This window comes from Neoarius graeffei, chromosome 14 (genome assembly GCF_027579695.1).
Source record: "Neoarius graeffei isolate fNeoGra1 chromosome 14, fNeoGra1.pri, whole genome shotgun sequence".
Taxonomy (NCBI): domain Eukaryota; kingdom Metazoa; phylum Chordata; class Actinopteri; order Siluriformes; family Ariidae; genus Neoarius; species Neoarius graeffei.
Genome location: NC_083582.1, coordinates 46,705,092 through 46,716,801, shown reverse-complemented (window position 1 = coordinate 46,716,801; position 11,710 = coordinate 46,705,092). Strand labels below are relative to the sequence as shown.

General features: G+C 42.8%; 1 protein-coding gene across 1 annotated transcript; it reads right to left on the bottom strand.

Moving 5' to 3' along the window:
* Positions 1–1,761: 1,761 nt before the first annotated feature.
* On the bottom strand, positions 1,762–11,203 carry tefa (TEF transcription factor, PAR bZIP family member a). The gene is made up of 4 exons (XM_060939809.1): positions 10,943–11,203; positions 7,422–7,802; positions 3,120–3,340; positions 1,762–2,336 (listed from the first exon to the last, which is right to left on the bottom strand). Exons 1-4 carry the CDS (start codon positions 11,052–11,054, stop codon positions 2,121–2,123), a joined length of 930 nt encoding a protein of 309 aa, XP_060795792.1. The 5' UTR covers positions 11,055–11,203; the 3' UTR covers positions 1,762–2,120.
* Positions 11,204–11,710: the final 507 nt, after the last annotated feature.

Sequence of the window (11,710 nt, the reverse complement as noted above, 5' to 3'; positions counted from 1 at the left end):
CATTTAACTGTATTTTAGCTGCACTATCTACAGATGGGAAGCTCGTATTTGGTCTACAACCAATTTCAAAAACAAGTTAATTCATAGATACAAAGTAGTCCTTGATGAAAGAACTCCAATCTAATACGGTATGGTCATTTTCCTACCTTGAAAAAGAAGCCCTGCCATTAAACATGAGTAATGGGTAAGCTTTTGTTTAGAAACAACTGAATAGCCCCGAAACAGTCTACCAAATTAAAAAAAAAAAGCATAGAATTCAGTACACATTTATATTCATCTTTCTCCTCAACTGCAAAAATAAGTGATTAAAAATTTGTTAGTGGTCACATGACTAAACAGAAGTTGGTTTTATCAGCATGTACTGAAACTGAAAAACGGTAGTGTTTTCCATCTCACCAAGTCACATGACCACCAATTCAATCTGAAGTTCAACCTTCATGTTTTCAGGAAGAACGTCTCTAAGGGGTGCTGACTTAAAGCACAGTAAAATAACCAAACTTTAACACTTCACTGTTTGACACTTTAACATGTACTGACATATTTCCATTATAACATTCATAAGCATTTCATAAAGCGATGCTGGAGTATTTATGAAAGGCTTATGCCAAGACCTGAGGTTTTATTGGACTTCATCTTAAAATCAACCTGAGAAGAAAACTCTTATCGTTAAGGGTCAACTGAAATGGTTGCGCTATATTTTTATCCTTACCCTTCATGTTACTTTGATAATGGTATACATAGTGTTTCAAACTTGATTATCGCTTTATTTTGGGGGCATTATTCATTTGACTGCCATATTGGCTTCATAAGTACATGAAGTATTTTAGTAGCGCTTCATTGTAGCTTTGGATGCAAATGGATATTAATACTTCAGCTGAAGAATATTCAATACACTAAATACACATCCTCAAGGGTAAGATGGCAAGGGGGTACTTTATAAAACCATTTTTAAAAAAATGTCAAAAAAAAAAAAAAAACCTGATACAACAATATGTACAGCATATTAAAGTGCATATCCTGGACCAAATTCATTTTTTTTTTTTAAATATGAAAGAATGTCCCTCTACACACTCATCCAGAAGGGTAATTTTGCACAAGGCCATCTGTCTGCTGCAGAAAAAAATAAAATAAAACGCGTCTGGAAAAATCCCAAGGGAGTCTGGAGCCAGATTCGTGACGTTACCTGCGGAAGCGCCAGCAGGCTGCGAGAGCTTGCACGATTTCAGTGCACAGCCTGTGTAGACCAAGCGCTCCCATTTCTCTCTCATTGTCCGGTCTTTTGGAAAACGATGAGTACTAATCCCATCAAGATTGGTGTTGCTACACCCTCCTATGATACGTCTGTTAACCATTTTAATAATTACGTGATAACATTGCAGAAATTTGCAGAAAACCACCAGGTCGTTTTCTCATAAACAAACCAGCGCTGATGTAGGATTCAGAGGGAGGGAGTCCTGCACGTCACATCACGAAAATCAATGTTTCCCAGGAAATCCAAATGCCAAGTTTTTTCAGTGGCAGACGAATGCGCCTCAAATGGCTTGATTTCAACTGAATTTTTCTGGTATTGCGCAAGGTTAAAAAAATTGCACAAAATGTGACAGATATTTGACCAAAGTTTAATATAAAATAGGAGAATTACATTGATCTTGCTCCTGAATTTACCCGTGATATGCACTTTAATATCCAGGGCTTCTTCTCACTTTCATATAAAAAACAATTCATAAAACCTTTGTCATCTCACAGACTTTGACATAAGCCTTAGAGTTAAAATATAATTTAATTATATAAACATATTGACAATTAGGTGGGCTTGATAAAATTACAGTTGGGTAGATATATTTGCTTTTACTGAGCAGGTAACAATTTGATTTCAGCTGTGAAAGCTTTTTTCACCCAGTCACCATTTTGTCCCTCATACTACTTTAATATACACAGTCCATCAGCCTGGAGATTTCAGTAAAATCTTATTCCCCCCATTACAAAAAAGTATTATAGAAATAAAGCAAAATTAGGAAAAAAAAGCAAAATGTGACTGTAGTAAAGGTTTCAGTTGAGCTATAAAATGGAGTGGATTTACTGACTTCTTTTGAAAACACAAACCGTCCAGGATCAGTCTCTTACAGTGACCCGTATTTTGCTTCATAGCAATCCATTATTTTCTTGCAGCGTCCCAAATCTTTGTGCAGTTGAGCCACCTCCTGCCTCAGAGCCATGTTCTCCCGCTCTAAGAAGGCTGCACGGACTGTGATCTGATTCTCCTTCAGCCGCCTGGCATCTCGGGAACGTTTTGCTGCAATATTGTTCTTCTTCCTTCTGTGCCAATATCTCTCATCCTGGAATGAATGGTTTGCAAAAAAAGTTTAATACAATGCAAGGACAATGTGAACTATGAATAAAGCATGACTTGCTTTAGAAATGTTTTTGCTTAATTGGTATTAGGCTATGGTCACACTCCAGCTCACGATGGGTTATCAATGAAAATGAGGCGTCTGGTCGTGATGCTTCCCCGAGCTTCAGGAAGTATTCCCAAACCCATCTGCAAGTATTCGCAGCTTAGTTTGCTGAGGAAAACATTGCCACCAAATTTCAATGCATGCACTGAAATTTTGCGTGACATTTTCGGCCATTCACGAGGTGGAGACGCACCAAAAAACAACTCGCGAAGTTTGGAAAACATTCTCTGTGCATCGCATGATTGGTGGTGATGCCAACAATTTTTCATTGCCAAGTATTTGCAAACCCATTGCGAGCTGTAGCGTGACCAGAGCTTTACTGACTTAATAAACTGAAAAATTATTTCCTATTTAAAAAAAAAAAAAGTGGCTGCAAGTAAAAGATGCTTACTGGGACAAAAAAAAAAAAAAAAGGTCCACCATGTTTTAAATGTCTAATTTGTTTATATTTTGGGAAACAGAATTGGCTAATTCTGTTAGGAAATACTGTGGGCAGAGACAAACAAAAATTACTTTAGAAGAGGGGGAAATTGGTAAAACTTTAGTAGGAGTGGGTGGAATTGGTCAAAAGTGTCTTCAGGTATGGGTGGGAGTGATTTAAAACAGTACTTTAATAAAAAAAAACAGTCCTGCATATGCCTCATGCTAAAATTATAGACCAACCTTTTGGTCTTCAGGTACAAATACTTTCTTGGCTTTCTTGATCATGGGTTGTGGTTTGAGATCCTCTTCAGTGAAGCGATGCACACGAGGGTTAAAGAGTTCTCCTCCAGGTACACTGGAAAGCACAAGGTCTGCAGGATCTGGCTCGAAGTTCACTGCTACCTCAATGTCCTCTGGGCTAATGGGGTCTGGCGTCAAGCTTTCCCTCTCTGTGGTTAGGCCTGAAATATATGTGGTTAGAGATGGAGTACTTACAGTACACAGGAACATCACTAATACACTGAGTGCAGAATTATTAGGCAAGTTGTATTTTTGAGGATTAGTTTTATTATTGAACAACAACTATGTTCTCAATCAACCAAAAGGACTCATAAATATCAAAGCTGAATATGTATGGAAGTTAGAGTGGGGCGTTTTTAGTTTTGGCCATTTTAGGAGAATATGTATGTGTTCAGGTAACTTTCACTGTGCAGAATTATTAGGCAACTTAATAAAAAACAAATATGTAGCCATTTCACTTATTTATTTTCACCAGGTACACTGATATGACAACTCCAGATTTGCAAATAAACATATCTGACATTCAAACACAAAACAAAAACAAATCAGTGACCAATATAGCCACCCTTCTTCATGAGGACACTCAAAAGCCTTCCATCCATAGATTCTGTCAATTTCTTTATCTGTTCACGACCAACATTGTGTGCAGCAGCAACCACGGCCTCCCAGACGCTGTTCAGAGAGGTGTACTGTTTTCCCTCTTTGTAGACCTCACGTTTTATAATGGACCACAGGTTCTCTATGGGGTTTAGGTCAGGTGAACAAGGGGGCCATGTCATTATTTTTTCACCTTTCAGACCTTTACTGGCTAGCCACGCAGTGGAGTATTTGGATGCATGAGATGGAGCATTATCCTGCATGAAAATCATGTTCTTCTTGAAAGATGCTGACTTTTTCCTATACCACTGTTTGAAGAAGGTTTCTTCCAGGAACTGGCAGTAGGCCTGGGAGTTGAGTTTGAGTCCATCCTCAACTCGAAAAGGTCCAACAAGCTCATCTTTGATGATACCAGCCCATAGCAGTACTCCACCTCCACCTTGCTGGTGCCCATTACTGATCCAGCCACAGGCCCATCCATCGGAGCACTTGCATGTGACGTCACAGCCGATCCAGATTGTGACAGACGCCATCTTGTCGGTCAAACGCCATATTTCCGCCTTCTACTTCTACTTCTGGTTCTACTTCTGCTTCTACTTCTACCTTTTCTTCTGGAAAAACCTACTATATACAATTCTACTACAACGGCTGCGGCTACAAGCTCTCCCTACCTGTGCACGTTTTTTGTTTGTATTTTTGCGTGTTGTTCGTCTGTACCGGACTTCAATATCCACTACAACCGTATGGACTTACTGGACATTGGTTTCCAGCAGAAAATGACGGTTTGTAGTGATTTCCATCGCATGCACAACATTCTGGATGAGAAAAAAAAAAAATTCCGGACGAGATAGTGAGACCAGCGGGGTCTCCGTGGATTGTTATTGGAAGCAAAGCGAAGGAGGCGGTGCCGGGAGAGGAAGCAAAAGCGAGGCTGCAGAGCCGGCCTGTTGACTAAGCTCAGAAAACAGCCACTCAAATCTCCACTGCTAAGCCTCTACCTCTCCAACGCCAGGTAAACAAGACGGACGATTTGGAATTACAGCTGGAATTACCTTATTCTATTCTATAATCGGCTGGTCAGTGCTATACTCAATACTTAAGTGACTTACCCATCCAGTGAGGATCATTTTCTTGTTTACAAGATGCCACATCTGAGTCGCTGACAAATCCTGAATTTCTGTAAAGATAACTGTCCAGAGATTTATAAGCACGCAGTGCTTCACCACTGAGCAGCGAGGGAAAGTTAATGAGGTAATTATACACGTCCGGGTATTCCACCTCTGGCAGTTCCATATCCACTGACACTCGTGAAAACTCCGTCCGGAAAGCCATAAGGGTCACTAATCTGTAGATCGTTTATTTTAGACATATATTTAGTTATCTGTTCATTAGAAAAATGAGCCGTGTAGTCCGTCGGTTGAAATTGATCCATTCTGTACACGAGTGCAGCAGTATTCAGCTGTGCTGTTGACCGACAAGATGGCGGCTGTGTACTTTCCGGTCATGTGACTGCAAGATCTCTTCTGGCCCATCAAGAGCCACTCTCATCTCATCAGACCACAGCACCTTAGAAAAATCAGTCTTAAGATATTTCTTGGCCCAGTCTTGACGTTTTATCTTGTGTGCCTTACTCAGTGGTGGTCGTTTTTCAGCCTTCCTTACCTTGGCCATGTCCCTCAGTATTGCACACCTTGTACTCTTTGACACTCCAGGAATGTTGCAACTCTGGAATATGGCAGAACTGGATGCTAATGACTGCTTATTAGCTTCACGCTTGATTTTCCGCAGATCATGTGCAGTTATTTTGCGCCTTTTTTTTTCCACACGCTTCTTTCGACCCTGTTGACTATTTGCAATGAAACGCTTGATTGTTCGGTGATCACGTTTCAACATCTTCGCAATTTCAAGAGTGCTGCATCCGTCTGCAAGACATCTCACAATTTTATACTTTTCAAAGTCTGTCAGATCTCTCTTCTGACCCGTTTTGCCAGAGGAAAAGAGGTTGCCTAATAATTATGCACACCTGATATAGGGTGTTGATGTCATTAGACCACACCCCCTCTCATTACACAGATGCACAGCACCTGATATACTTAATTGGTAGTAGGCTTTCAAGCCTAAACAGCTTGGAGTGGGACAACATGCATTAAAAGGATGTTGTGGTCAAAATACTCACTTGCCTAATAATTCTGCACTCAGTGTATTTGCTATTTCTTAAAGTGCCATTCCACCATTGGATGTATTTTTTTGGCATAAAATACAATATATTTTATGACAACATGACTAGACAGAGAAATCTTTTAGCTTCAAAATGATATATCAAACAATTTTTTGACAACGACAAGTATATTAATTTTGCGACCAAAGTCACCTACCCTTTTAATTTCCGCGCGGTAGTGAAACGTGATGTCATCGGCAGGTTCCCCTTCTTGTGTACCACGTCACGTGTGACGTGGCACAGATTATCAGCAATGGCGGATAGAACGCGATTGTCAGCTTCGGAAAAGAAGCGAAGGAAAATAGCAAGTGATGCCCAAAGGAGACGGTCGATGGTGAATATCGGCACAGCAATCGACAAGTGGAAATCGCGTTCTATCCGCCATTGCTGATAATCTGTGCCACGTCACATGTGACGTGGTACATAAGAAGGGGAACCTGCCGATGACATCACGTTTCACTACCGCGCGGAAATTAAAAGGGTAGGTGACTTTGGTCGCAAAATTAATATACTTGTCGTTGTCAAAAAATTATGTTTGATATATCATTTTGAAGCTAAAAGATTTCTCTGTCTAGTCATGTTGTCATAAAATATATTGTATTTTATGCCAAAGAATACATCCAATGGTGGAATGGCACTTTAAAGAACACTGATATTCTGTAAATTATGGGTTTTTTTTTTTTGGCTATACAGTAGCCAGTGAACCCATATAAACATTGCAGGTCTTTAGGGTTCTGAGGGTTTAGTTGATTTTATTGAATTTCTATGTGTAACAGAATTCTAATAAACTGTAATTATTACTGGGCGGGTGTAGTGGTTAGCACGATCACCTCACAGCAAGAAGGTCCTGGGTTCGAGCCCAGCGGCCGACGAGGGCCTTTCTGTGTGGAGTTTGCATGCTCTCTGCGTGGGCTTGCTCCAGTTTTCCCCAAAGACATGCAGGTTAGGCTAATTGGTGGCTCTAAATTGAAAGTAGGTGTGAATGTGAGTGTGAATGGTTGTCTGTGTCTATGTGTCAGCCCTGCGATGACCTGGCGATTTGTCCAGGGTGTACCCCGCCTTTCGCCCGTAGTCAGCTGGGATAGGCTCCAGCTTGCCTGCGACCCTGTAGGACAAGATAAGTGTCTACAGATAATGGATGGATGTAATTACTACTCAGTTTTTAATGTGTCTTCTGTATAGTGCTTTTAACAACTGACACGGTCACAGAGCAGCTTTACAGAAATATATCAAGTCCAGACATAAATTTTAAACATACAAATTTATCCCTAATTAGCAAGGCTGTGGTGACAAACATCTACTTCATTTTATACACCATATTCTACTAATGAGCTAATTACCAAATCTTTCAAGAGATACATCGGGTGAATGTGGAAGACTTAATCTCCCTCAGTCTGTGGCCACCGACATCCCCACCGTATACTGACCTGTTTTAGTCTGTGATAAGTCAGAATTTGATCCAACAGTTGTTATTACTTCTTCTTCACACTGCTCCAGCTCCATAGTTGGTAGAAGAGAGATGAGAGCTGCTGGGCTAGACTCCATCTTCGTGACGATAGTGGGGTCTTTATCGAGTAGCTGCTTGGGGCTGTCTTTAGCAAGCCTCTTCTGTTGGACTTCTTCAGAAGCAGTGATACCATTCTCCATCAGAAACTCCTCCAGATCCATGTACTCCAGATGAAAGGTTTCGCCATCATATGGAATCGTCTTGTCCCAGATAGCAGGGGTCAACGCAGCTGATGGACCGTGTCCACTGACTCCCCCTCCGGAGTCCGCTTCATCTTCTGAAAGCTTCTGTGTCTCATTTTCTACATCATCAAAGCACAAACATTAACATTACCATGCAATTCTCCTTATATTTCCTGGCTTAAACTGAACATCTTTTTTCAAAAAACTTTGAGACCTGAATATATGCTTGAAAATGGGATAACTTTTGCAACAACCATGAATATCATCACCCTGTGTTAATGAGTGTTGCCATATTGTAAGTGATGTGTTAATTCTAGAAAGAAGCAATATGCATACACAGGTCCAGCTGGTATTGATACAGTATGGAAAGGTTCTGGGTTCAAACCCAGTGGCCGACGAGGGCCTTTCTGTGTGGAGTTTGCATGTTCTCCCCATGTCTACGTGGTTTTCCTCCAGGTGCTCCAGTTTCCCCCATGGTCCAAAGACACGCAGTTAGGTTAACATGGGGCGGCCATGGCATTGAGCAAGGCACCCCCAACTGCTCCCCAGGTGCTGTAGCATAGCTGCCCACTGCTCTGGGTGTGTGCGCACGCTCATTGCTCACTTGTGTGCGCTTGTGTGTGTTCACCGCTTTGGATGGGTTAAATGCAGAGGAGACTGTGCTTGAGTGTATGTGTGAAAAATAAAGGCTTCTTGTTCTTGAAACCATTCTCATGCAATGAAAAACTGAATTAATTTAAACTATTAAATGACTAACACTCACTGCCCATAAACCACAACTTACTGAAAAGCCTACACTGTATTTTCCCCTTGTTTTATTGTGACCATAAAATGTGAGTAAGGGTGAGCAAATCACAAATAACACAATTATTCTCTGGGAGTGTCATGGATATTGTCAGTCCATTTATTACACTTGCCTGACTTCACATTCTGAATAACAATTATCTGACCAGACATTATTTTGAACCAATTTTTTGTATGTTCCTTTATTACCTCACCTGGGACAGAGTCCACCATGAGGCGATGTACTGTTTTCGGTGGGGTTTCTATGTGTTTGTCTGTCTGTCTCTTTGTTTTTTTTGTTAATGATATTACGGGAGGGCGGGCGGCACGGTGGTGTAGTGGTTAGCGCTGTCGCCTCACAGCAAGAAGGTCCTGGGTTCGAGCCCCGGGGCCGGCGAGGGCCTTTCTGTGTGGAGTTTGCATGTTCTCACCGTGTCCGCGTGGGTTTCCTCCGGGTGCTCCGGTTTCCCCCACAGTCCAAAGACATGCAGGTTAGGTTAACTGGTGATTCTAAATTGACCGTAGGTGTGAGTGTGAATGGTTGTCTGTGTCTATGTGTCAGCCCTGTGATGACCTGGCGACTTGTCCAGGGTGTACCCCGCCTTTTGCCCGTAGTCAGCTGGGATAGGCTCCAGCTTGCCTGCGACCCTGTAGAAGGATAAAGCGGCTAGAGATAATGAGATGAGATGAGATTACGGGAGGGCGGCACGGTGGTGTAGTGGTTAGCGCTGTCGCCTCACAGCAAGAAGGTCCGGGTTCAAGCCCCGGGGCCGGCGAGGGCCTTTCTGTGCGGAGTTTGCATGTTCTCCCCATGTCCGCGTGGGTTTCCTCCGGGTGCTCCGGTTTCTCCCACAGTCCAAAGACATGCAGGTTAGGTTAACTGGTGACTCTAAATTGACCGTAGGTGTGAATGTGAGTGTGAATGGTTGTCTGTGTCAGCCCTGTGATGACCTAGCGACTTGTCCAGGGTGTACCCCGCCTTTCGCCCGTAGTCAGCTGGGATAGGCTCCAGCTTGCCCACGACCCTGTAGAACAGGATAAAGCGGCTAGAGATAATGAGATGAGAGATATTACGGGAAAACAGCTGGACCAATCTTCATGAAACATTCAGGATAGATGGGCATTGGTCTCAAATGGATCCTCCAACATTTTGAGGGTCATTCGGTCAAGGTCACCAAAAAGGTCAAAATCGTTTGTTCGTGATATCTTCCTTCATATTCATTCAGATGTGTTCCGATTGGCTGAGATCAGTCAAGTGTGTGAATGAGAATCATGTTTATTGGCCAAGTATGTTCACACACAAGGTCAAACTCAAGGTCAAAGTACCCAAAAAGGTCAAAATCTTTTTTTTCATGATGTCTTCCTTCATATTCGTCATCAGTGCTACCGGGTGAGGTTTGTTTTGCCTGGCAACACTGGTTTTATTTTCTGTTTTAACAATTTATTTCTATAGAAACATCCATCCATTATCTCATCTCATCATCTCTAGCTGCTTTATCCTGTTCTACAGGGTCGCAGGCAAGCTGGAGCCTATCCCAGCTGACTACGGGCGAAAGGCGGGGTACACCCTGGACAAGTCGCCAGGTCATCACAGGGCTGACACATAGACACAGACAACCATTCACACTCACACCTACGGTCAATTTAGAGTGACCAGTTAACCTAACCTGCATGTCTTTGGACTGTGGGGGAAACCGGAGCACCCGGAGGAAACCCACGCGGACACGGGGAGAACATGCAAACTCCACACAGAAAGGCCCTCGCCGGCCGCTGGGCTCGAACCCAGAACCTTCTTGCTATGAGGCGAGAGTGCTAACCACTACACCACCGTATTGTTCAACATCTCATCTCATTATCTGTAGCCGCTTTATCCTGTTCTACAGGGTTGCAGGCGAGCTGGAGCCTATCCCAGCTGACTACGGGCGAAAGGCGGGGTACACCCTGAACAAGTCGCCAGGTCATCACAGGGCTGACACATAGACAACCATTCACATTCACACCTACAGTCAATTTAGAGTCACCAGTTAACCTAACCTGCATGTCTTTGAAACTGTGGAGGAAACCGGAGCACCCAGAGGAAACCCACGCGGACACGGGGAGAACATGCAAACTCCGCACAGAAAGGCCCTCGCTGGCCTCGAACCCAGAACCTTCTTGCTATGAGGCGAGAGTGCTAACCACTACACCACCGTATTGTTCAACATGTATATTATAATACCACAATACACAGTATGCATCAAGTATTGCCTTTACATAGCATGCAAGTATGTACTATATTCTTGATATATACAGTATGCGTCATATCTTAAAGGTTATAGCTATAGGCTGGATTTTGACACCACATTTGGCGTCAAAATCCAAAATTTCAACAACGTTTGGTCGTGTCCCCCCATCCCATCCCATCCCATCCCATCCCATATAACACTGAAACTCACACCGTGTGCACAACTCGGTAAGAAATCCATGACCTACGTACCAGCTGCGCATTCCAACAAATTCGGTGGAGGAATTTCCAGTATTTTCTTTAACGCCTCTGGAAACGCAGCTGGAGGAGCACCACTGCCTTCGTCTAAACGTACCGCTGACATTTTGTTTGTTTGTCCGTCCTTAAATATTACAACATGTAAGAGTTAAAGAGCTTTTAGTTACTAATTTCGGCGTAGACACTACCGCGCCCCGTAAACAAGCCTGCTGCGGTTCACCCGAGTCTCCATATTGCACGCAAGCCTGCTTCATATTCACATTAAACCCCGCCCACATTAGGAAATACAGCTGTGCACGCAGACGGACCGGCCAATCACTCTTCTCCAAAATGAATAATATATTGACATTGAACACGCGGGGCGGCCATACTGATACCAACATGAGCGCTGTTCAATACACACACACACACACACACACACTTGATCTATATTATCAAAGGTCAATTCACATCAAATCTCCATTCATAAAACTGCAAATGAAATTATTCCACATAAACCTGGAAAATCACATTTATATGACGCAAATACACCAAACAAGACTAGAGTTTTGGTCTTCGCGCGCGCACACACACCACATCACATCACATCACATCACATGGTCCTGCACGTGCCGTTTTCAGTTTGGAAACACGCAGCCGGACCAATGAGACAGCAGGAAGCTAGGAGGCGGTGTCCTTATGTACAAACTCTCGCGAGATTTCCAGACGTTGCCAGTAATTCCTGTTACCAAAGAAGCAAAGTGGGTGACTCAGACTTTGCTC